The following is a 23,788-nucleotide window of genomic DNA, read 5'->3' as shown; positions in this document are numbered from 1 at the left end:
TTTTTTTATTTTATTTTTGAGACAGGGTCTTGCAGTTCAGGCTGGCCTAAAACTCATGGCAATCCTCCTGCTTCAGCCCCTTGAGTGCTGGAATTAGGTGTGTGCCACCATGCCTGGCTGCCCCTGCATCTTTGGCTGCCAGGGTTGTGTGTATTTGACTCTTCTGTTGTTCACAGCCTACCTCCTCACCTCTCCTAGTAGGCAGCTGGCCACACACCCCCTCTGGACAGCAGCCACCTCACAGGACTCAGAGATAGTCATTCATTAACAGCTTCTTGCCTGGGCGAGGCAAGGGTGAGGCTGGGATTGGTCACTGTAAGGGAGACTTGTGCCCCATGAGCATCAGTCTGCTCCACAGACTTGGGAGAGCCCTGCACAGGAATGAGTGGCTCTGAGTCCCAGGCTGTATCCCTACAGCTCCTGGGGAGCTGCGTGGGAAAGCCTGGAGTGGGTGTGAGCTTGTCCTGAAGGGGACCGCAGGGGAAGGCCAGGCCTCCGGAGTGCACTTCACTGGACAGCAAATGGAGGTGGGGACTCCACGGGGCTACAGCAGGATATAGGGTGGTCCTACTAGGACATGGGCCTTCTTGGATTTGGGCAGGGAGTCCCGGAGGCCCTTCCCAAGTCTTAGTTTTGGGGACAGTTGTATCACATGCCCATCAGGGGTTGACCGTTGGCACTGTCACCTTTCTGGACCACCACGACCTCTGCTTTAAAATAAGAAAGTACCTCCTTCCTAGGTTGAGCAGAACCCTCACTGTACATATGCTCCTGTCCCTAGGTGGCTCCCCTGAATGCAGTGGCGAGTGTGCTGCAGTCCTGGGACCTGAGCCTTACTGAGGCCATGCTGCGGAACATGGAGGCTGAGTGGCAGCGCCGCGCTCAGGAGGCCCAGCAGCAGCAGGCCGCAGCGGCTAAGCGGTGTGTGCTGGGGCAGAGGGGTGCTGCTGGGCAGTGGGGCAGGTGTCCTTTGACTGCCCTTCCCTCCCTTGCAGCTTGGCCCTCAGAGTGCAGCGGCTGGCCAGGGAGCAGCAGCAATGCCACAAGGTGGTAAGCAGGGAGGAACAGTGGAGGGGCAGAGGGGCCATGTTGCCCCCCAAAGTGGGCAGATGTTAGCATGTTAGCATCGCCCCCAGCTACAGCAGGCCTACTGTGAGCTGCATCGGAGGATCTCGGAGCATGACAGGTGCCAGCGGAAGTGCCCGGGCAAGTCTGAGCTCACACTGCAGGTATGGCTACCCTGCGCTGTGCCCTGCCTCCTGTACTCTCCTCGCTCTGCCCCAGCCTAGGGCCTCCCCCACCAGTGTTGCTGGCATTTTTGCCCTGGAATTTGCGGCCAGTACCTAGACCACTGGGAAGTGGGTGAAGTCTAAGGCAGTGGCTCTGAGCTGAGGAGGTCAAATCAAGGTGACAATCAGGGTGGATTCTCCATCAGGCCATCAAGGATACAGAGACCCACGTGGACAAGTTGCGGCAGGAGGCACAGAAAGCTGAGGAGATGTTGGCCATGGCTCGGCTGGAGCTGCGCGAGCAGAGCCAGGAGGGTGGGTGGAGCTTGTTGGGGGTGGTAAGGCCCAGGGAGAGGTCTGGATTTGGACCTCTCTCAGGCATCACCCCAACATCCTCATAGATGAGGAGGAGGCTCCAGGGCTGAAGTGCCAGGTCACTGAACTCCACGATGTGCTGATGAAGGATGTGGGCCACCGCATTAGTGCTGATGGCAGGTCAGTCAGCACTCAGGTTGGGCTGGGGGAGTCTGGGATGGCTGCACCCATGGGTGACCAACCTGGTGGCCACCCCCAGGTGGCCTCTTGTCATAGATCCTTCAGGCCAGGCAGCTACCTTCCTGCGCTACCAGGACACCAACTACATAGATACCATGAATCCAGAGCACCTGAGGCCTGAGACTATCCGGCTGGCACTGCTGGGGGCGCTCAGGTGGGATGAGCAGGGTGCTGGGCAGACAGGGCTCCCAGGTCCACCACATGCTCAGCACCAGTGCCCACAGGTATGGGAAGCCACTGGTGTTTGACTTCCGAGAAGTGGACCTGTTTCCCGTGGTACAGCGGCAGCTGGATGCTGTGCAGCCAGGCCTGGCACAGGCACTGCTGAGCCGTAGACTGCTGGAGCAAGAGGGGTACTTGTCACTGCTGCGGCCCACTGATGGGGCAGAGTACGATCCTGCTCAGTTCCAGGAGGCGCGCCTGGAACACTTCCGCCTCTTCTTCGTCACCCAGATCCAGTGGCCACCAACTGAGCAACTGCAAGTGCTGCTCCCTGTGCGTGTGCAGCTCCCCAGTAGAGGTCTCTAGTGCTTCTCCCAATAAAGCACCCACTGACTGCTGGACACTGGCTCACAGGGCCCTGTGGGGGAGCCCTGAGGGGAAAGCCACAGACTGGGAGCCAGCCCGGTGGGCCTGATGCATGGATGGACAGACACGAGTAAAATGTAGTCAACTTTATTCTCCTTAAACCACAAAATAGAGTCTTTGGTTGTACAAACATCACTAGTTACAGTCTTGCCAAGAGATCCTGGCTTGAGGAGGGAGTGGGAGTTAGAGGCCAGAACTCCTGAGGGGTCTCTTCAAAATGCTAACACCCAGGTTAAAAGACTCAGGGCAAGGGCAGTATTGGAGCTGGCAGCGCCCCCACCCCAAGTCTGGGGAGGCACTGCTCCCTAGGAGGGCACAGGGCCCAGGCCACGACGCCCAGGCCGCATGGCTCGGCGGCTGCTGCACAATGTCATGTCTTCAGGGCCCACAGAACCTGGTGAGGGCCTTCCCAGGAGCACCAGGGCCACCTCTCCATCCTCCTCTTGTGGGCCTATGTGGGGGATAGGGACACGGACACCATGAGCCCAGGATGGCCAAGGAACAGAGGAGCTCATCCCCAACTAGACACCAACTCACCAGGGCTGGGAGATGGTTCCAAGGATCTCAGCTCCTCCACAAAGTCTGGTGACTGTGATAAGGAGAAGGACTGGTCAGGGCCGATCCCAGACCTGCCTCGAAACACCCACATGGACTTGGCTGGCTCCCAAGCTCTGAAGCTCACAGAGCTGAGTGGAGTCAGGGGAGAGCTGGGATGGGGCACAAAACAGACAGAAAAGGGGTGGCCAGAAGGGTGGTACAGGAGCTGTAACTGGGCCATGCGCATGTTCATGCATAAGAAAGGCCTGGCGGCACCAGTACCTGGATGTCATAGACAGGCCTGGAAGAAGGGAGGGCGGCAAATGCCCTGTAGTCAAACTTCTTTCCAGACAAAGGCTTGAAAGGACAGCGTGAGGGGAGAAGAAGGAGACAGTGCGAGGGAGAAGTGAGGATAGTGGGTGGGGGCAGACTAGACCCCTCCCCTGCTCCAAAGGAGTATAGGGGAAAGTGCCAGCCTCTGGCTCCTCACCAGGCGTCCAGGCGAGGTGCTGGTCTGGAGGCTAAGGTCTGCAGGAACAAGAAGCTGGTGTTGAGAGAGGCCTACTCGGCAGGCTGAGCCCTTCCCGGTCCCCAGACACACGTACCTTCCAAGGGGGTGGGGGATGGAGTGGGAGCAGGGGATGGGGCTTCAGCTAGACGCTCTAGGGGCCCTCGCTTGCTCCGGCCTTCTTGGGACTTGCTGAGAACCATCTGTGCTCGAAGGGCATCCTGCTCCAGAGACTTCATTCTGCAGGAAGCAGTGAGTGGGCAAAGTGGGGCCCTCCATGTGGTGGGGAGGCGGGGGAGGACCCGGGCTCACCTAGCTGCCCTCCATAGTGCCCGCTTCTCGGCTTCTAGGGCCCGGCGCTCTGCAGGGGACAGGGCCCGTTCTGGTACAGGCAGCTCTGGGCTCTGCATGCGCAGCCTCTCCTGATGGCGCCTTTCAGCTTTGGCTGTCCGCACGGGGGCACCACCCACCATGGGTGGGGGTGATGCTGGGCTGGACCTGGGGAAAAGCACAAGGCTTGTTGCAGGCAAGAGTCCACACCGAGCAAGGCTGGGGGGGGTCGTGCTGCTCTCACCCTCCTGCAGGGCTTGGGCCAGCCCAGGGTGGGTCGTCCTCCTGCTGCTCCTCTTCCAGGGCATCCCCATCTAGGGCAAGGCCCATACAGGGCCCAGAGGCTGCAGCTTCCTCCTCCCGTAGCAACTGTGCCCTCTTCTGCTGCAGCTTGCGGGCTGCGGGAGATGGGCTGGTCAGCGCTGGCTACGCTGGGCTAGGTAGCCACACCTGGGCCCTTCCAACTGCTGCCGTCCTCACCTTCCTCCTCCTGCATCTTGCGAAGGTCATCAGCACCCACTAGAGAAACGCGTTTTGGGGGGCCCTCAGCCTGTGGCACCCGCACCTCCAGCTCAAAGTACTTCTGCCGCTCACGGAATGACAGCTGCTCAGGGGAGGCCACTGGGCCTGGTGAAGGGTGCTGCGGGGAAGAGAGGGCCTTGAGACCTGGAAGGTATTCCCCTGGGGCACCAGCTGGGGCACGCACCCACAGCACATGCATGGCAGAAGAGCACTGCTCTTTACACACCTGGGTAGCACCATCCTCAGGAGGGTGGGCAGCGGGCACTGCTGCAAAGGCCCTGTAGGCCTGCTTCACATTGGCCGGCAGTTCATCTGGGGAGGGTGGCTGGGGGACAGATGTCCCATGAGCTGGACTAGGGCAGCTGTCCTAGCTGTAGGCACCCACCCAGCCACCAGCTGTCCATACCAATTTCCAACCCCCAGCCTCCATCTTGCCCAGGAAGAAAGCTTTGCCCCCATCCCCCACCTTGTGGGACTGGGCACTTACACAGCAGGGACTACCTCTGCCCCTAGGAGCAGGGGAGCCCCTTGGCCAGGCCTGAGCCAATGGCTGGATCACCCCTGGTTTTGTCTGCAAAGGGCAGGGTTGAGGGCCAGAGGTCCAGGAATAGGGTGGAAGGGATGGGAGGAAGGAGGGAGAGAAGAGAGAAGAGAGAAGAGAGAAGAGAGAGAAGAGAGAGAGAGAGAACAGAGAGAGAGAGAGGAGAGAGAGAGAGAGGAGAGGAGAGAGGAGAGAAGAGAGAGAGAGAGAGAGCGCCAAGATGGGTAGCAGGGGTCAGGCAGGCACTCATCAAAGGCCTCTGTCTTTGAGAGGCTGAGGCTGGGAGCTAGACTCTGGGGGAGCCCTTGTATGCACCCCACACTGCAGTGTACAGAAGAGGTGCCTATCACCTAGCCCTCCCCATGCAGCAGGTAGGGCTAGGACACTAGTGTGAGGGACCGAGGGGCTATCTAAGCCCCTCTAGGCACACAGCCTAAGATCTGCATTCTCCCCTCAGAGGTCAGTCCTGATCAGCAAGGTGTCCCCAGTGGGGAAGCATGGTCTCCTGACAGCACCTTCCTAGGGACTCTGCACAGGAGCACTCAACTGCAGGCCCTCTGGACACCTATGATGGGAATGCTCACCTGCTGGCCACTGGGGGAGCAGGGGGCCGAGGTCATCTTCCCTCCAGTTGGCCCAGATGCTACCTGGAAAAGCAAGACAGTGAGTAGGGGGAGGACTGGGCGGGGTTGCATCCCCCAAGGAGGAACCGGCAGTGGTGGGGCAGCACAGGTGCCAATCCTCTATAGCTGTTCCCCTCTTCTATTAGAGGGTGCTGTGTTCCTCTGTCTCACCTGAGGGCTTCCTCCTTGGGGTTGTTTGTGGCAGAGGAGGGTCCATGTACAAAAGCCCTGGGCTCCCTCAGCCTCCAGGCCCCTAGCCCTCCAGTTCCCCCACTGCTTGGGCAACCCCCACTCAGCACTCCTGTCCTGCAGGCCTCCCAGGGATTGACTAGGCACAACTTTGGGAAGGAATGGGAACTGCCTGCCTGACCCAGAGCCACAACTGCTTTTTTTTCTTTTCTTCCCTTCTCTCTTCTCCTCCCCCGCCTCCAACTGCTCTTGAGCGAGGCTCACCCCAAGCTCTTCCACGGCCCTGCACAACCACTGCCCTGGTGACTCATGCACACCAGTGCCACCAGGAACCCTGGATGCTTCTATAGCCTCCAGGTGCTATAAACCCTCAAGAGCCTCTGCCTGCCACAGGCTGAGCTTAGCAACCCCCATGCCCAGCTTTCGGAGAGGATGAGGACGTTCAAAGGACTCCCTCTATCCCGTGGCTCTATCCCGTGGCTCTTGGCTAAGAAACGGGACCACAGCATTGCCTTCCACAGTTAAGGGCGAGAGTTAAAGGCACTTGATATTACCAGGTTAGGAGCTTGAGCTCCCACACAGCGACTGCAGGGCTAAGGTGCCCCCCTCCCCCAAACAAAGTTCCCGTCATGGTTGGCACGGCACTGGTCTGGCTGACAGTGGGCTCCCCAGGTGAAGGGAAGCATTTAAGTTGAAGAAGAGACCAACAGGCACGTGAACAGATAGGTGGGGTGGGGAGGACAACACCGTACACAGTGGACACTCACCCTGTGCATGCTGCCAGTGTTGGGGACAGCAGCTAGGGCACGGTAGTCCAGTTTCAGGGGCTCTGGACTCTGAACCTGTGGGGCAGAGCAGACACAATGCTAGCAGGGGCTTTGTGTGCCAGGGACATGTTTTTCCTCAAGTGCTCCAAGGGAAGGGCACAGCCAGGGCTCTAACCAGGCTGTGTGCGACTCACTGTGGCCTCTGCAGCCTCAGGCCCCCCAGGCAGGGTCTGAATAGGCAGCTCCTTTTCCTGCAAGCAAAGCAGACTTGATCAGAACCCAACACCTCAGGCTCTAGGCCCAGAGCTGCCAGCTACAATTAGTTCTGACCTTGCCTGGGCCCTCAGGACTTAGCTCCCAGTCGATGGACGAAATGCTTTCCAGACTGTTCCGGTGGCCAATTCCTGCTGCGAAGGGGTTGGCAATGACACCTGGGGACACCTGAGAGGAGATAAGTGGGTTGATGGTGGGGGTTCCTGATAGCAGCTGAAGCCTGGGCCAGGGCAAGCCAGTGACATGCAGTGGATGCAGCCCACACCTCAACAGGCAGGCCACCCACACACCTGAGGTGGCTTTCAGGAGCAACCTGCTGGGCCAGCACGGGCACTGTGCCCATCCCCGGCCTGTCAGAGACATAGGAGAGCTGGTGCACTTGGCTCACAGGGCTGCTATGGGTACAGAAAATGTATGTGTGGGGTGGGACTGTGGGAAGGGGCAGAAAAGACTGACTGGAGCCAAGAACTGAAAAACCCAAGACAGGAAGAAAGGGAGAGAGCAATGTGCCTGTGGCACAGACTGAGGCACCCAGACAGACCTGGTGCCCCTACAACGTGCAATGTGGGTGCTGAGTGAGGGGCTGAAACAGGCCATGCTGCAAGATGAAGCCCACTTTGTTTCTAAGCCTCAGAGAGCTAGATTACCTACCAAAACTCAGACTGCAGAGTGTGCTGGCGTGTGCCTGGAACCCCAGCTACTTGAGAGGCTGAGGCAGGAGGATTACAAATTCAGGCCAGCCCATGCAAATGAGTGAGACCCTGTCTCAAAAAGAAGAAAGCCCCAGAGACCCTGGGAATCTAGAAGGTAAAGATGCCTGGGTCGCAGGCAGGGTGAGTGGGCCCAGGAGGCTAGGGGAGGGTAAGGACAGAATGTGCTGGATCAAGGGTAAAAACAGGTGAAGGAAATGGGAGAGCTCACTTCTACCCTACAAGGCACAAAAGGGACTGGTTCTGGCCTTGGCCACCAGCAGGAACAGGGAGGAGCAGGCGGCATGGCGAGGCGTCCATGATCACCTGCAGCGTGGGCAGGTCCCCCACCACAGAGGAACACTGAGTGTGGGCTGAAACACAAACCCGGCTGCATGTTATTGTTACAAAAACTGAGATAATAAGAAAGAAACCAAGCAAACAAACTTTAGCACAGAGAGCAGCTGCTCAGACCTGAGAAGATAGTTAAGTTAAAAGTGTCAAGCAGGCACTGGGAGACACTGTCACAATGAAGGTACACGTATACAAACGGGCAACGACCATCACCTGTAAACCCTGAACAAGTGAGCAGCTTAATACGGAAAGCAAGACCACTACAAATATGAGCTCTGGACACACACAAACAAGAGACATATCTGTATGTCTTTTAGATCCTGACAACACTAGTATGTCAAAGGATGACAGCAAACAATGTTTCTACCTTCTCAGCTTCTGGAATAATGTGGTCAGAAAGCTATAGAGCAGGCAGGCCCAGGAGAGGCAGCAGGCCCAGCAGGATGGGCAGGACTGTCACACACAAAGGAACCATGTGCAAAACAAAAGCAGTGAGCACAAGGAAAACTTGTTTCGCATGTCAGAAGACCACCTGCACAGAAAGGCTGACTAGTAGGCCAACCGAAAGGTGCCGAGTGCCGTGAGCCTCAGACTTCCCAGGGCTCCGGAAGGAACCACAGGCAGCCATGCTCACACGGGCCCCAGAGAGGGCCGCTGACAGGTCCCTAGACCACAGTACTCCTATAGCAATGCACTGCCCAGCACACAGATTGTGGCTCCTAAACGTCACTTTCTACCAAGAGGAGCCTGCACTCCCTGGAGAAGTGGCCAGCCTGAGCTGGGCAGGAAAATAGAGGCTAAGCTAAAGTGTCTTGGGAGTTTAGAAAGCAAGGACATCCGCAGCGCAGTGAATGGTATTGAAAGGACCCAGGCCTGGCCTGGAGGTCCTTCCACAGACCAAAGCTACCATCAAAATGAACAATGACAACAAACTATCACTGTGACATAAAATGGAACCTGAGTGTACACCAAAGGATGAGTAGAAAGCCGAGGGACAGGGAAGGAGAGATGAGCTGGGACCCTGGAGCTCGCTCAGGCTGTGTCCAGGTGCTCAACCTGGCAGGAAGTGTGATGAGGAACAAGAGACTCAGACATGCTCCAAACACCACCCGCTTAGGAGAAGACCTGAACTCAGCCTGCACTGTTCATCTTGTTCACAACATGTAGGTCAGGGACTGTCTGTACTGGAAGCTGGGAATAGTGTGACCGGGAGAAAGATACGAAGAACAGGACCCACAAAGAGACCATTTCAGATGAGGAAAGGGTTATCTTCTTAACACCAACTACAGAAAAAAGCAAAATGGAAAGTTTCCTTGGGATGTCTGTACTGACCCAGATCGCTCAGGGACCTAATGGTGGTCGGGTGGGAGTATGCCCCATTGCCACCCCCTGGACACAGCTAAGAAACAGAAGGCCAGCAACTGGCCAAGACCCAAACGCCAGAGAACCCAGATTTTCCAAACTTCAGGAGCACTGAAAACATTCATGTCTCAGACCACAGGCCCAGAGTCCCTAACCAGCACCCCTGCGGTCCCAGAGCACCAGGGGACATGGTATACAGCTGCGAACATGCCACAGGCCAGAGAGACACTAACAGACAACTCAAGGGTCTGAGTTTAGCCAATGGGCCTATGGGGTAAGGGGCAGATGCACTAGGGTCTCTGGGTCTTTGTGAAAAGCTAGACACCAGACCCAGACCCTGCTGTAGAGTCCTGATGCCTAAGTCGTTCCTCGCCCCAGTTCCCACTGATAGGCATACAAAGTGAGGATATGCCACAAAACTCTGCCTGTTCCAATAAATTCTTAGTTATACACAGAAAAGTCCCCAATTTTCAACTATTAATGCAAAAAAATTTGTAGCAAACACTGCACTGTGGCATGAAACAGTCCTTCAAGTTGGGGACAGGCAAGGCCACCGACCACCACTGCTGCTGGCAATAGACCAAGTGCTGGGAAAGGAGGCCCTGCCATTGCTTCAACACGGGTTCTACTAAGAAACAGCAAAGCCAGCAGGCTAAGATTAAGGGGAATTGGATAAACCAGAGCAGGCCAGAAATATACTGGAACAAAACCAATTTCTACTAGGGTATGAGCAGATTTGCTCCTAACAGAGAACCAATAAAACTTAACAAAGAACAGAAAAAAAAAAAAAAAAAAAAGTGACTTAGCCACTTAGGCTTTTTCTTTTCTTTCTTTTTTTTGTGGTACTGGGGATTGAACTCAGGACCCTGCGCTTGCCAGGCAAGTGCTTATTCTACTGGGCTACCTCCCTGGCCCGCCACTTAGGGTTTAAAACACATCATAAAGCAACAGCAGGTGCACTGTGTGGCACTAGTCAGCAGGGACTTGTATCCCATTGTGACTAAGCCTAGAAACAAGCGAGCCCTGGAATATGTGTGATTTAACACATAGCACAAGCATGTTTCCTCAAATCAGCAGGGAAATGATCAGCTAGTCATGAAAACTCTGCTGAAGGTTGAGGTAGGAGGTAGGAGGATTTCTGCAAGTTCAAGACCAGCCTGGGCTATACAGTAAGCTCAAGGCTAGCATTAGCTACACAGTGAGATCCTGTCTCAAACACACAACCAAAAAACCAGGACTACCACCACCAACAAAAGGTATCTAATCACTTGAAAATTCTAGGTGGACTACGAAGCTGTTTTTGTTTTATGTCAGGGTCCCACCTCCTGTGTCAGCCTCCCAAGTGGCACGATTATAGGCATGTGCCACCACACCTGGCAGAATTGCATTTTTTTGCGGGGGGGGGGGTGCAGAACCAGGGATTGAACTCAGGCCTTTGCACTTGCCAGGGAAGCACTTATTCCACTGAGCCATCTCCCTGGCCCAGGATTGCATTTTTAAAGAAATATACAAGTACTGGGGAAACATAGGGTGAAATTTTTAGGACCCTGCATCTCCTAGGCAAAAACCAGAAGCTAGATGTTCTAAGAGACTTAATCCATAAATATATCTTTGTGACCAAAAAGATAGCATTTAAAAAAGAAAACTCTGAATGACAGAAAAACAGCCATGCACTGTGGAACATAAGACGGACACCCATGCTGACAGAAGCGTAGGGGGCACCTAAGACACACTGTAGCAGATCAGCCATGCATCTAGAGACAAGACCAGTATCCCTTGGGGAAGAAAGCCACAGAAAGGAGATGGGTACTGGGGGCAGAAGGCTCTTGGCCCCCCTGCTCACTGCCAGCTGGTGAGAACAGACATGATGGGTGTGCACCAGGCACAGCAAGGACAGTGTTACACAGCTGGGCCAGAGGCAGAGCCCAGGGGACACAGGCCTGGTGTCAACACAGGGCATGCTAGTCCTATTCTGGAAGCTTGTGCTCTTTCTGCAGACTCCTCTTTTTAAATTAAAAGTTTAAAATTAGTAAATATATTCAGTAAAAATTTTAAATATACAATTTTAAATGAGCAAACAAAAGTCAAGGCCTTCTCTAAGGACAAGACCATCCAAAGCATAAGTTCTAAAAGAAATCTGTCCCCAGGACCAGCAGGCTCCTTAGAGATGAAAGCCAGCCTTCCCACCTCCACAGCTCACACAGGCTCTAGCCATGACAGACAAGGCACAGGAAATCTCATTTTCTCTTAGGGTGACCCTGGGCTGCCTTCAGGCATCTTTTAGGGTCACATTTCAGAAGAAGTCACCATGCTAAGACAGCCCATCTGACATGACTGCCTGGCTTAGTGGTGGGTGCAAGGACTGGAAACTTCAGAGCCACCAGCATCCACTGTGACCAGCGAAGATGCTGTCAAGGCAGAGCTGGCCACTGCAGGTAGAAGCCCCTTGGGGGCCCATTTGGTGACCATGCTGAGGGGGTCATTGGGATAGCAAGTGGGAAAGAGGGAATGGGACAGCATGAGCCCCAAAAGGGAACTGAAGCTGCAAGATGGAGCCTACCACAGAAGCCAGACACTGCCTTTGTGGGTCAAGTGGATGGGGTGCAGCTGAAGCCCTGCTCTGGCCACCAACCTACCATCACCCAGGTGCCAAGGGGCCCCTACACAGCCTGCAGGGCCAGCCTACTCCCTGCCGGCTTCTCTGAGGGCACACTATGTGTGTGTCCAGAGCCTCCAGAAAGCACAAGGGCAGGGCTCGGGGAGAAGCCAACACAGCATGGCTGATGTAAGGCTGACAAATGCTCCCTAAACTGAGCAGAAAGGCTCTGCCGCCTGGTCCAGGATCCCGAGGTAGCACCTGGGACCTGGCAGGTCACTAACCTCCAGGGCTGTAGTGGCACTGGTGTCAAAGCCATCACAGACAAGAACAGTGAGGGTGTCACCCACGCTGCGCAGCAGCTGTACTGCCTCCGCGTGCGTCAGACCCAGGAGGCTCTGCTGGTTCACCTCCAGTAGCCGCAGCCCCACGCGCAGACGGCCATCACGCCCGGCCGCCCCTGTGGGGCTCACCTGTGGGCAGAGCGGAATGAGAAAGAGCAGTGTCTGGCACCTACCTGCCCACCAGCAAGGCTGGGCCCTCACCTTGGAGATGAAGATGCCTTCGTCTGTGGGGTCACAGGGGTTCCCTGCATGGCCCTTGGCACCCCCCCGGATACTGATGCCCAGCTTCTCCCCTGGGGCCTTCTGGATGCACAATTCCCGCATGCCTGGGGGTGGAGGGTCCCTTCGCACGAGCAAGGTCAGCTCTAGGCAGGGCCGGAGCAAGGCACTAACAGCCTCTTGGTGTGTGGCCTCCCGAACATCCTGCCCGTTTACTGCCAGGATGCGGTCACCAACCCGCAGACCACATCGAGCAGCGAGGCCTCGCGGGAGCACCTGTTGGGGAGGATGGTAGCACATAGTGGGTCAGGGTCTCACTCACCTGTGCCCAGGGTCACCTTGTACAGAACCACCCACCAGGCCCTGCTGTTTACCTTGGAAATGAAAACACCAGGCTCCTGGACACCAAATGGATGGCTGGAATGGTCAGAGCCCCCAACAATGCTAAGTCCCAGGGGGCCCCCAGCCCTTGGCAGACGGACTTCCTGGGAATAACAGGACAGGTCTCAGTCAGAGTGCAGAAAGTACTGAGCTAGGAATGGAACAGTTAGGTCTTTGAGATGGGGGGGAAGACTTGTGGAGGCAAAGGAGGCCCATTCCCAGCAGGCTGATTGCAGAGCAAGAACCCAGCCTCTCAAAAGGCACACACAGCTTCCTGCCCAAAGTGGCTACAGGACCATCAGTAGAGGTCCTGGGAAGGTAGTGCCCCATACTGAGAGTCAAGTGTACACCTACCACAGCAACCATGAGGTTTCTCACCTCCACTGGGTATGGTCCTTCCAGGGTTGCAGTAAGCAGGCTAGGAGCTAGTCTGAGTGGCCCGGGCTCCCCAGGGGTAGCAGCAGCAGTGGTGGTGGGGGGCAAGGAATGTGGTGGGGGGCTAGGGGGCTGGGACCCCCCAGTCTCCCGTTCTAGCAGCAGGGCAATGGTAGGGGAGGCAGAAGTCAGCAGAGAGACTGCGTGGTCATGCCTGGCCTCCGTCATGTCCACCCCATTGATCTGTAAGAGCACACTTGAGTCAGGGAGAGTGGGCAGGTCAGGGTGTTGGGCAGGCCCCACCTGCCCAAGCTCACCGAGAGGACACGGTCGCCAACCTGTAGAGTGCCTGCCCGGTGGGCGGCACCCCCCTCAGCAATGCGGGAGATGAAGATGCCCTGGTGGGTGGGTGAGGGGTGTTTTTGCCACTGGTGAGGCCGTGGGCATGGACAGCACCCAGTCCAGCCCTGTGGTACCTCAGAAGCCCACCCTGTGCCCAGGCCACACTGCCTTACCCCATTGCCGGCCCGGTAGGGTGTGGAACCTTTTCCCCCAGCGATGCTGAAGCCCAGCCCCTTCTCACTGCGCACCAGGCAGGCTGTGTGACGCTGTCGCAGGGGCCCTGAGGCCTCAGGCTGGAGTAAGGGCAGGCGAAGGCCACCTCCTCGCCATTCCCGAGGGCTGTAGTCATCCTCAGGCCGCAGAGGTGTGACCGTGACCGCGTTCTCAGGCTCCACCATGCGTTCCCGCCACACACGCATCTGTACAGCAGCACCAGCCCCCCGAAGAGCCTCTACAGCTTCGTGGTGCTCTGCATCTTGCAAGGCTATGCCATTCACCTGTGGGTGGAGGAGGACAAAAGCCATGGCACATGTCACAGTGTGCTGAGGATTCATGAAGCTTTGCACTTGTTCTCCTCTGTGGAAATCGAAGATCATACAGGATACATCATACAGCATACAGGGTGAGAGTATTGGCCCTATGGCTCCAAAAGATGGGTTCCATGAGCACATCCCCAAAGCCAGGACGCAGGTGGCCAAGAGGAATTGGATGCTGATTCCCTTCCCCATCTGCCCTTGGACAGGAGCTCTGGGGCAGAGGCTGGGATGTGAGCCACGCAACCCCACCTGACATGCTCCTGGCCTGAGTCCCCAGATCTGTCTGACCTGGCGGGAAGGGCAGCCTCCCTGTAACTACCTGAGAGCTACATGCTTCGGGCCACTCACACACAGGAACTGAGCACTACCAGAGTTGCAAGAGGTCTGATCCTTCTTTGAAGTCCCCCCTTGCACTTTAGGGGTGGCCAGCACCCCTTTCCATGTCTCTTGGCCAGACAGGGAGATCCTAGGATGGAAAGTTACTGGGCTCCATAGTTACCCAGGCTCCATAACTTTACCCAGACTTCTTGGGGGACTTGGTTCAGAACTCTTAGAGGGAATGGGCAAGGCACTCACTGCTGATGCAAACACCCCAACAGCTAGGACTGTACACATTCCCCAAGGAATAGCTACCACACACTGGTGAGATGTCACTACTTACCTCAAGGAGTTTGTCACCCACACGGACTCCAGCACGGGCAGCAGGGCCCTCCTCTGACACCCGAGAGATGAAAATGCCCTGGAGGACAAACAAGACTGTCCATAGGAACCAGGCAGAGGCTGCACAGGGACCTTTAACTTGCCTGATCCAGTAGAATCCTATGGAAGATGGGAAAGCCCTGGAAGCCACTGGGCAGAGGGGGGCTGTGCCCTGCTGACCCCAGCCCTGGCCTGCTCTCTGCAAAGACCCCCACATGCGAGAAAGAGAACCATGGGCCAGGCGGGTACAGGATGATCTCAGAAGAAGCTCTGACTCCAGAGCTAACACATGAGAATGGGAAGAGAGATACTAAACTGTGGAGAGGGAAAATGGTCTACACACCTGCAAGCAGTCCTGACTTTAGCAGGAACTATTCCTGGCTCTTCTTAGTTCCTCAGGCCCAACCCCTGCTGTGGGGAACATGTGTTCCCATGGGGGCAGGCAGAACACAGGACAGTGGCTATGAAGCCAAGGGGAAGCACCTCACATGTACAGAACAATGAGGAGCCCCCAAGAGCTCACCTCGTCATCTCCCTTGTAGGGGGTGGATCCCTTGCCTCCCGCAATGCTGATGCCCAGGCCCCCTGTCTGCCGCACAATGGTGAGAGTCAGCTGGAAAGAGATCAGACTCAGTGTTGGGAGGGCCTGTGTGATTGAGTGCTGGCTGTAACAGAACAAGTGTGGTGGTCCAGGACTGCCCTTTTCCAGCAGTGAGGCCTTATCTTATCAGCAGCTGAACTACCTTGAGGACCACAGGCAGGAAGACAAGAAATGCCCCAGAACGTCCACTTGTGCCCTGGTGGCCATCGGGCTCTGTGGGATCCCAGTTCTATGGCAGCTGCTAAGGATTCATTCAGAAGGGGGAATGTGTGTGAGGGCTAGGGTATGAGGTGAGAGCCCGCAGCCCAGGAAGCAATGTCAGAGCAGAAAGCAGCAGTGAGCAGTACAGACCTCTTCCTCCTCAATGCGAGCAGGCTCTATCAGCAGGTTATTGGCCTGGTCAAACGACACCCCCTGTCAGGACAGGACCAGTGAGGCATGCAGGTTAGCCACCACTGGGGACCACCACCGCCTCACCCAGCCCTCACCACGAGCAGACAGGACAGCAGCAAGGCCACACCAAGCTCCCAAGGCTCGAGCCGGTCCCTCCCCACCTGGGCAGGGACTGCCCTGGGCATGGGGGTCTCTCTGGTCTGTAGGATCTGCCAGGCTATAGAATTTAGTTGGCTAGGCTAGAAGCTCCAGGTGGGGCCAAGTCTAGACTTGGCTGTCCCTGATTCAACCCTTAGGTCCTCTCAGCTGATATACATCCTCAGTCTGTCCTCAGTCCGTCCTCAGGATAGGGGTGCTATGAGGACATAAAGAGTGGGACATCTGGGTAGCCTGTGGCTTTTCTGATGAGTCCCCCTAAGTAGACAGGACCCTTTCTTTATGACCCAGTGAGAATAAACTTAAGGGCCACAGTGGATACACTTGAAACTTGGAGATACAGGAGACCTGATGGGGCAGGACAGTGACTGTCAAGCTTATAGGATGAGCCACAGGCCAGTATGGAGGTCTCTGTGCCCAAGGCAAAGAGGAACCTAGAAGCTGGCAGTCTTGGGCAGAAGAGGACTGTGCCCCCAGCACATACATGGCCTGAGGGACACAGAACATGCCTGCTCTCAGCTTCTGTGCACCCTCCTTGTCTACCACATGTCATGATGATGCTAGCCTAGCAACCCATAACTGTTACTAAAGTAGGTGCCAAGATCCCTTGGAGTCTGAACACATACTGGCAGCACTGTTCATTATAGAAGATATACCAATGACAGATAGGGTGCCAGTGGCTGGACCCAGGCTGGCATGCTGGTGAGACCTACCTTGACAGAAGGTGCCGAAGTCACAGCCTCCTCCCTGTCTTCCTCATCTGTGGTGGCCTCGCCTTCCTCCTCAGCCTGCTCTTCCTGCTCCTCCTGCTCCTCCTCCTCCTCCTCTTCTTCCTCCTGGGCTCGAGGAGCCCAGGATGTGTGTGGGCCATTGTGCCAGCCTGGAGGCCCCGCAGAGCCCTCCCCAGCAGGCTGCATCCCCTGCAGCAGGGCCGCAACGGCCTCAGGCTGTGGAAGCTTGGAGATCTTGAAGTGCTTCTTGTAGTGGGGTGTATCCTTGCGGATGAGCCGCTGCTTGCCTCCTGGCAGGGGCCAGGGGGCCTCAAGCTGCCCCTCCTCACTCTCGACATCTTCCCTGGGCAACAGTGTGTCCTCTGCAAAGTGCACTGTGGGCTGTGAAGGTCTAAGAATGAGGGGGCAGCCAGGCTCTAGGGAGCTGGGCTCTGCTGATGGGGTTCACAGGGAAGCCCTACAGCAAAATGAGGGTACTAAGTACAGGCCAGGGGTGAGGATTTGGGAGAGCTGCCTGGCAGGGGGCATGCAGCAACTCAGCCCTAATTAAAACTAGGTCAAGGGATGTTTTCCAGAGATATGTGTACCCCAGATAGAAAGGCAAAGACATGCAGAGACCAAAAGGGTCTTGTAAGAATCCATGAGCGTTAGGACAGGTAGACCATCTAGTTACAGCATGTAGGTGACAGACATAACATCACTAGGCCTGCCACAGGGTGGGGACTTTCATGCCAGCCTAGAGCTGGAGCAGCCCCTCTTCCAAGCACCCTTAGCAACATGGCCCTCGCCCACAGGACCACCAGGCTGCCTCTGGTGCTGGGACAAGCTCTGCACAGCTCATTTGTGCTTCATCCTCACCCAGCTATTATCTACCATCCACAGCAGGCAAGCAGCCTCCACCCCATGGGCCCTGCTGGTTCCTGGCAGCCTCCTTGCCTTTGCTCACCTCATCATAGTCCTCCTCCACATCCTCCTCCTGGCCAGGTGGTATGGCTTCCTGCTGGCCCAGGGCCTCAGCCTCAGCCTCAGCCTCAGAGGCTGTGTTGGCTGATGGGGCAGAGCCTTCACTCAATCCAGACTCTGCACTCAGTCTCTTCTCCTACAGCAAGCAGCAGTGTCAGATTGTACAGGAGCTTGCACATCAGGCATGCCCTCACACAGCAGGCCTCTGCTGTTCTTACCACAGCACCCCCAAAGCCCTAGAGAAGTCCACTCTCTCTACAACTATGGGCACATAAAGCTGTGGTTCTGCACCCGGCCCCTGGGAAAGCCTTTCCCCAAAGGCAGAACAACGACTATTTAGAGTCCCAGAAGGCCTGCCTGATATGGACACAGGTCTAGTGTCACTCTCCCCCTCACTGATCCTGCTGCACCCTAGGGTACAAAAGCAAGGCACATAGCCCTCCAGAGGTTCCATCACCAAGCTAGACTTCCACTCCCTGAAACACAAATGCATACCTACCTAGCCCAACATCACCCCAGCCCTACTCAATTTATCCCCTACCTTTCCCCAAACAGTGAGCCCACACCTAGGATGCACAGAACATTCAGGGCTGCAGGGCCGGGAGGGACCCCACTGGACCACGGTCCCCTCAAACATACCTCCTCGGTAGGCGAGGGTAGGCTGGGGTCTGGCTTGCAGGAGTAGGCCTCATTCCGGCGCTCTTCAATGCCTCTTTTCATCACCTTGAGCTCACTGGGGTGAGGTGTGGCCCGACGCTGCAGGCCCTGCACAGGGACAGGAATGAAGGACAGAGGCAGAGGTGGTGGTCAGGCAGGGGTGGGAGCAGAGGTGCACCTCCCAGGGTCCCCACCCCTCCATACCCGCTTCTCAGCAGCAGCCTCCTCAGTGTCCTCATCCCCTTCAGGAGCCTCCAGGAATTGGATCACGCTGACACGGCTCAAGGGGGCATCGCTCCAGGTCTCTGAGGGGCTCCCCTGCTGCCCGGGATCCTCTGTGGGAGGTGAGTGTCAGGGAGGCCTGACTCTTCACTTCACTAGAGGCATGTCTGTTCCACCAAGGTCACAGTCCCCAGCAACCTACCAAGGCTGGGCAGGGGCTGCTGGGGCAGCAGATAGCAGGTGAGCACCTTCTCTCCAGTCTGGGCGTCATCCTCAGTCTGGAAGCGGAGCATGGGCTGTGCCTGGTTCTCAGCCAGCCACAGAGCCTTGAGGTTGAGGTGGGTGAGTGCAAACGGCAGACTCCGCAACCTGGGGAACAAGCAGACATGGTTATCCTGTGTCAGGATGCAGTCAGGACCCTGGGATCAGGCAAGCACTCACCGATTCCCAGCCACATCCAGCACATGTAGCTCGGCCGTGTGGGCCAGCTCAGGGGGCAGTGCAGCCAGGCGATTGTCCCGCAAGGAAAGAACACTGAGTGCTACACAGCCTCCAATCTCAGGGGGCAGCACCTCAAGGTGATTCCGGTCCACATTGAGGTTGGTAAGCTTAGTCAGCTTTCCTAGAGATCGGGGCAGGGCCTGGCAGGGAAAAAAAGGTCAGAGAGCCCTTTAAGGTTTGGAAAGAAAAGAGGAACACTCTTTGAGCAGGTAAAGTGTGGTAAAAACCATGGCCAGCTCCTTAATGCTAGGAACCATTATCAGTGACCTGAACAAGACACCAATCAGTACTGTCTCCTATACTCTTCTTTCCTTAAGAGTCACCAAACAGCCTGCTGGGGCACCCAAGACCCTAGACTACACCATATCTAGTCCTTTTCTACAGGTAGCCCTATTCCTGAATCCCTCCAGCTGTGTGCCTCTGGTCTGCCTGACACCCCTTTATCTCCAACAGTCACTCTTCTCCTTCACTGTGATGTGACATCTCACACACGGACACATCCTATAGACATCCCACGCACAGGCAAAATGTTTCTCTCCAGTCTGAAGAGATATATCACCATGGCCACACCTACTCCTGGCCCCACAATTCTGCTCTTCCAGCTCTGCCCAAGGCAGATGTACTTGAAAAGCTGCTCGCTTTCTGCCCCTGCCTTGTCGTATCCAAATGCAGATCTGTTCTTGCCCCTGCCATCTCGCCAATCCTTCACTAGTGCCATACCACAGATGAGGAAGTATAGCCTGAGTGTTTTTATTCACCCTGCGGGTCCCTGAACTTAAGGTCCCTTTCCTTGCCTAATCTCCCACCAGTGAGCACCCCAGCCTGAGCTGAAGGGTATTCCTGCAGAGCAGTCCCAGGCCCAAGCAACCACTAGCACCTGGCAGTATGCAGCACGTGCCACCACCAGCAGAGTCCACGCTCTGCTACATGCTGGCACCTCACCACGCTGTGCACGCTCGGCCATCCCCACCTTGTACCTCCAACTAACTCTGAAAGCAACTCCCTAAAGGCCAAGATACAGAACCTGGCACCCCAGAGCCACCCTACCGTTAGCAAATTCTCGGTAAGAATCAGTTCGGAGAGGTTCTCACAGTCCCCAATGGCCTCAGTCACCTCACACAACCGGTTCTGGTCCACTTTCAGGATAGACAGCTGCTTCAGCTGACCTGGTGCCAAGAAGACACAAACTGAGCTGCCAGGCCCAGCATGTACGGTGTGTCCAAACCACCCACACAATAGACACGCCCACAGGGCCTGCCCCCACACCCCTGCCATTTACATGGCTACTAGACTCTCAGAAGCCAAGCTGATGCAGACCTACACTTCCTCCCCACTTCCAAATGTACTGACTGCACCCACTTGATGTTCTCCAGGAAAAGTACCAAGCACCCATGGCTCTGGACACCCATTCCCCTTGCCATCCCCACACCCTCACTCTACTCAAGCTGACCGGCTCTTCGGGGTGTCAGCTAGACTAGTCCAAAGCTAGCCTACTTGGCCCCTGACCTGAGCCTCAGGATAAACTTCCCTCCTCAGAAAGCCTCCTGCCTGGGTAGTTTGGACCCTTATCTAACATGCTACTCAGCAACTAGACACCACAGGGCTACTGACCCAAGGTGTGAAGCCCTCAGGGCCCACTGAATGCACTCACCAATGCCGTCAGGCAGCCGCTGCAACAAGTTCTGGGAAAGCAGCAGGTCTGTGAGCAGAACCAGCCCACCTAGTTCCACAGGCAGCTCCTCTAGCCGGTTTTCCGACACATCCAGGCACACCAGCCTCCGGAGGTTCCCAAGCTCCTGAGGACAGGCAGAAGGTCAGAGAGCAGTGGCCAAAGGTGTGAGCCCGGTCCCATCTTCACTCACCGGGGGCAATGCTGATAGTTGATTCCGGTCTAGCCACAGCTCTCGCAGATTGGGAAGAGCTCCCAGAGTGTCAGGCTGTAGAGAGCAAGAGCAGAAGAAACCAGCATGACTGTGAAGAATCCCTGCTCTAGCCTGAAGGGCTGGCTGCCTGTACCCTACAAGCCCTTCCCCCAAAGGCTCCCATCGCACCAGCACTTCCAGATCATTGCCTCCCAGATCCAGCTGCTCCAGCTTGACCAGGAAAGACAGGGACCTGTAGAAGACACGGTTGGTGTGCGGCCTTAGGGCCTGGCCCCTGTAAAGCTCCGCCCAGCGGGGGCAGAGGCCCAGAACACTCACGCAGGCAGAGACTTGAGCAGGTTCTCTCGGAGCTCCAAGGTCACCAGGTTGGCCAGGCTGAAAGATAGACCAGGGGCTGAGGCTAAGGAAGATAGGGCTGAGCTGAATTGTCCCCCAGACCCTTTTACCAAGCAGGTACTCACTTGCCCACATCCCCAGGCAGTGCCTGCAAAGACACGTCATTGAGGGCCAGGTGGGCCAGGCTGCGCAGCTGTGTGAAGCCATCAGGGAGCCTAAGGGAAGAAGCAGAGAACCTCAGATGCCAAGAGTAAGTGCGCAGGGCTAGGGGTGATTCCCCATGGAGAGCTGCCACCCACCTGGACAGGGGGTTCCCACTGAAATCCGCGATCTCCAGAGCTTTACAAAACTTGATACTCTCAGGTATCTCAGGGATATCTGTGGGGGAGGGTTACCATGGAAAGATGCCCAGAGCCTCTAGGAGCTCCTGGGTGACCCCAGACAACCCCCGGCCTGCCCACCATTCCGGGATACATCCAGCTCCACCAGCTGCATGAAGTTGGCCACTTCGGGTGGCAACCGCTGAATCTCGTTGTCACTGAGGCCCAGCTTGCGAAGGTTCAGCAACCGAAAGAAGGGCTGTGGGCAGGAGGTGAGGTCATGGGGGATAGGTTGTACAATGAGACACTGGTAGCAAAGCAAAGCTCCTGACCATCAAGGTCTGGAGGTCTAGTCACAGTGCTCCAGTTTGCTACAAGGAGAGCAAGGAAATCCTCAGTACATGTACCACCGCCACTACACTCAACTCCCCACTCCTGTTTCTGATTGGATGCAGCTCCCACCGTGTGTCACCTTCAGGACTCCATCTGCTACTTCAACCGCTTCTTCTACCCACAGATGAACCCTGAAGGGGCCCACATGGGTTTTTGCTACTGTACCCTAGCAATGCGCAGTGGGAACTCAGCAAAAACCACCAATAACAACAGTAAGAACAGCAGAACACCACAGGCACGCAGACCTATGTGGGGACTAGAGGTACAGGGAACACACGTGGGTCCTGCAGATGACCACAAGACACAGCTGTCACAGCTAGGCTCAGAACTTAGTCACACGCTCTATAGCACCCCGCCCCCAAACATATGGTCAGTCCCCCGTCTCTCAAAAGGAAATCTAATAGAATGTGTTTCCTTTGGCCTCCTTTCTGGAATGCCCTTAGAAGAAAAACAAACTGACCGGAAAGAACACACGCAATAAGAAGTGGCTCTTCCACAGAGAACAGCAGAGATAGGTGCTCAGCACCTTAGGGAAGGCAGTCCAGCACACAGGACTGAAAGGAACCAGGGCAGCGTTAAGTCCAGACCCCCACCTCCACAGCAGCCAAGCTGTACCCATAATCACAGCAGGTTCACCCTGTCCCATCCACCTCGCGAGCCCCCATGGTCGCCACTCTTCAGTTGCTTTTCTAGACTGTCTGCCCAATCCGCAGAAAAGTACGCGATGACCGCTGCTACCTGGTGCCTGCGTAAGGTAGGGCTGGCTGGGGCGGGTCTCTGGCCAGAGCGAACCAGCAGGGCCAGGTGGAGGCTCGATGGCCCGCCCGGGCAGACCTTGCCGAAAGGTCGGAAGCCGGAGCCAAGGCAGCAGGTGTGGCGCCGCTCACCTTGGGCAGCTCGCGCAGCTGGTTGGCATCGAGCAGCAGCTCCTCCAAGCTGCGGCTATAGCGGTAGATCTCTTCGGGCACGGCCTGCAGCGAGCAGTGCCGCTTGTCCACCGACTCCACGTGCCGGTTGCAGCGCCACAGAGGGATGCACTTGAGCATGGTGCGGGCGGGTGGCGCGCGGGCTCGGGAGGCGCGCGGCGGGCTCGGGCCGGGGGGCGGGGCAGGGCCCGCATGAGCGCCGGGCGGGGCGGGGCGGACGCGTGGGGCGGGCCGCCGGGTCGAGACGGGCCGCCGCCGGGGTAAGGATGGGCCCAGCCCGCGCTCCCAACGCTCGGAACGCTCGGACTGTGCTCCTGGCGGTGGTGCGGACCGCAGTATTCAAGCGGCAGGGGCGCGGCGACGGCGGCTCCGCATCTCTCCCACCCGTTCGACTCGCCGTTCTTCTGCCCGCAGCGCCGCAGCCGGAACCGCCGCAGCTGCCCGATACTGCCCGCGACAACCACCCGGCCGCGTAGCCCGCCGGGAAGCCGAGGCTCGCCTTCGCCCCCCCAAAACTTCAGCACCCAGAAGCCCCAGCGGCAGATCACCTCCGAGAATCCGTAGTAGCTGTGCGCAGAGCTTGCTGGGACACTCAACTCCGCCCAGGCGCGGAGCATTGTGGGAAAAATAGGGATCCCAGGCTCAGCTCGCAGGTGACTGTCCACAACTCCGTAGCGGCGGTCAGCCTCTGAAAGCGGCATGCGTCTGGGCCGAGGACTGACTCTGCTTTCTAGCACCCTGTCCCCCGCCTACTGCCATACCCGAAGGCTCTTCTCATTGGCCCCGGGGAAGACCCCCAAACCAGGGACCGCTGCCTTGTCTCAGCAGCTGCAAATGAATAGGCCCCCCCCACTACAACCCCTACCCCGACAACCATCGTTCAGGACCAACGTAGCACACAGGGATGTTCAGGGCCAGCAGCATCTGCACCTTTATACACACTACAGGCTGGGCTGGGCAGAGTGCCTGGTCCCAGGGACACCACTGTATCACTATAAAACCCGAAGGAAACGAGGAGCAAGTACAAGTCCAGGAAACAGGGCCAAAGTCACGCAGAGAGGTCGCTGTTATCAAAACGCTCTTGGTCATACACTTCAGCCACCACTTTGCGGCCTGCAAACCAGCGCCCATTCAGGGCCTGGATGGC

General features: G+C 56.7%; 3 protein-coding genes across 10 annotated transcripts in view; 1 reads left to right on the top strand and 2 right to left on the bottom strand.

The window, feature by feature from the left end:
- Nucleotides 1-2,447, top strand: part of Iqank1 (IQ motif and ankyrin repeat containing 1) — a 34,357-nt gene extending 31,910 nt beyond the window's left edge. The window contains exons 7-14 of one of the 2 annotated variants that reach the window (XM_023723937.1): nt 782-921; nt 996-1,050; nt 1,137-1,229; nt 1,436-1,544; nt 1,631-1,724; nt 1,804-1,938; nt 2,009-2,137; nt 2,238-2,447. In XM_023723937.1, coding sequence (XP_023579705.1) covers nt 782-921; nt 996-1,050; nt 1,137-1,229; nt 1,436-1,544; nt 1,631-1,724; nt 1,804-1,938; nt 2,009-2,137; nt 2,238-2,421 — 939 coding nt within the window. In that variant the 3' untranslated portion in view covers nt 2,422-2,447. Of the gene's footprint in view, nt 1-781; nt 922-995; nt 1,051-1,136; nt 1,230-1,435; nt 1,545-1,630; nt 1,725-1,803; nt 1,939-2,008 lie in introns of both variants that reach the window. The other variant, XM_023723936.1, reaches the window with a different exon arrangement.
- Nucleotides 2,448-2,455: 8 nt separating this feature from the next.
- On the bottom strand, nt 2,456-22,831 carry Scrib (scribbled planar cell polarity protein). 7 transcript variants are annotated; one of them, XM_023723926.1, is made up of 38 exons: nt 22,603-22,831; nt 21,464-21,581; nt 21,302-21,380; nt 21,128-21,217; nt 20,985-21,041; nt 20,835-20,898; nt 20,646-20,720; nt 20,435-20,579; nt 19,831-19,949; nt 18,724-18,923; nt 18,485-18,651; nt 18,265-18,395; nt 18,043-18,168; nt 17,387-17,539; nt 16,423-16,821; nt 15,512-15,574; nt 15,083-15,172; nt 14,522-14,599; nt 13,498-13,821; nt 13,300-13,380; nt 12,986-13,225; nt 12,601-12,711; nt 12,209-12,502; nt 11,948-12,136; nt 6,720-6,830; nt 6,584-6,640; nt 6,390-6,464; nt 5,395-5,457; nt 4,757-4,840; nt 4,496-4,594; nt 4,228-4,387; nt 3,992-4,145; nt 3,730-3,915; nt 3,515-3,657; nt 3,400-3,437; nt 3,192-3,266; nt 2,910-2,961; nt 2,456-2,823 (listed from the first exon to the last, which is right to left on the bottom strand). In XM_023723926.1, exons 1-38 carry the CDS (start codon nt 22,759-22,761, stop codon nt 2,678-2,680), a joined length of 4,995 nt encoding a protein of 1,664 aa, XP_023579694.1. In that variant the 5' UTR covers nt 22,762-22,831; the 3' UTR covers nt 2,456-2,677. The 7 variants fall into 7 exon arrangements, with proteins under 7 accessions (XP_023579694.1, XP_023579698.1, XP_023579696.1 ...); XM_023723930.1 differs by lacking the exon at nt 15,083-15,172; XM_023723928.1 differs by lacking the exon at nt 15,512-15,574.
- Nucleotides 22,832-23,689: 858 nt separating this feature from the next.
- Puf60 (poly(U) binding splicing factor 60) overlaps nt 23,690-23,788 on the bottom strand; it is a 14,316-nt gene continuing 14,217 nt past the window's right edge. Inside the window, exon 11 of the mRNA XM_004638962.2 lies at nt 23,690-23,754. Within this exon, the coding sequence (XP_004639019.1) occupies nt 23,690-23,754 (65 nt within the window). The remainder of the gene's footprint in view (nt 23,755-23,788) is intronic.

This window comes from Octodon degus, unplaced genomic scaffold, assembly GCF_000260255.1.
Source record: "Octodon degus isolate 3935 unplaced genomic scaffold, OctDeg1.0 scaffold00104, whole genome shotgun sequence".
NCBI classification, from domain to species: domain Eukaryota; kingdom Metazoa; phylum Chordata; class Mammalia; order Rodentia; family Octodontidae; genus Octodon; species Octodon degus.
Note: the sequence above shows the minus strand (reverse complement) of the source record. Positions and strands in the feature narration are given on the sequence as shown.

Bases quoted from the DNA above. Each gene is read 5' to 3' on its own strand.
- Scrib (XM_023723926.1), bottom strand. From the start codon at position 22,761: ATGCTCAAGTGCATCCCTCTGTGGCGCTGCAACCGGCACGTGGAGTCG. The intron at 20,721-20,834 runs GTGCGATGGGAG...TGCTCTCTACAG, and splicing joins GCAATGATCTGGAAGTGCTG to CCTGACACTCTGGGAGCTCT. The intron at 6,641-6,719 runs GTCAGAACTAAT...CTTTGCTTGCAG, and splicing joins GTCCTGAGGGCCCAGGCAAG to GAAAAGGAGCTGCCTATTCA.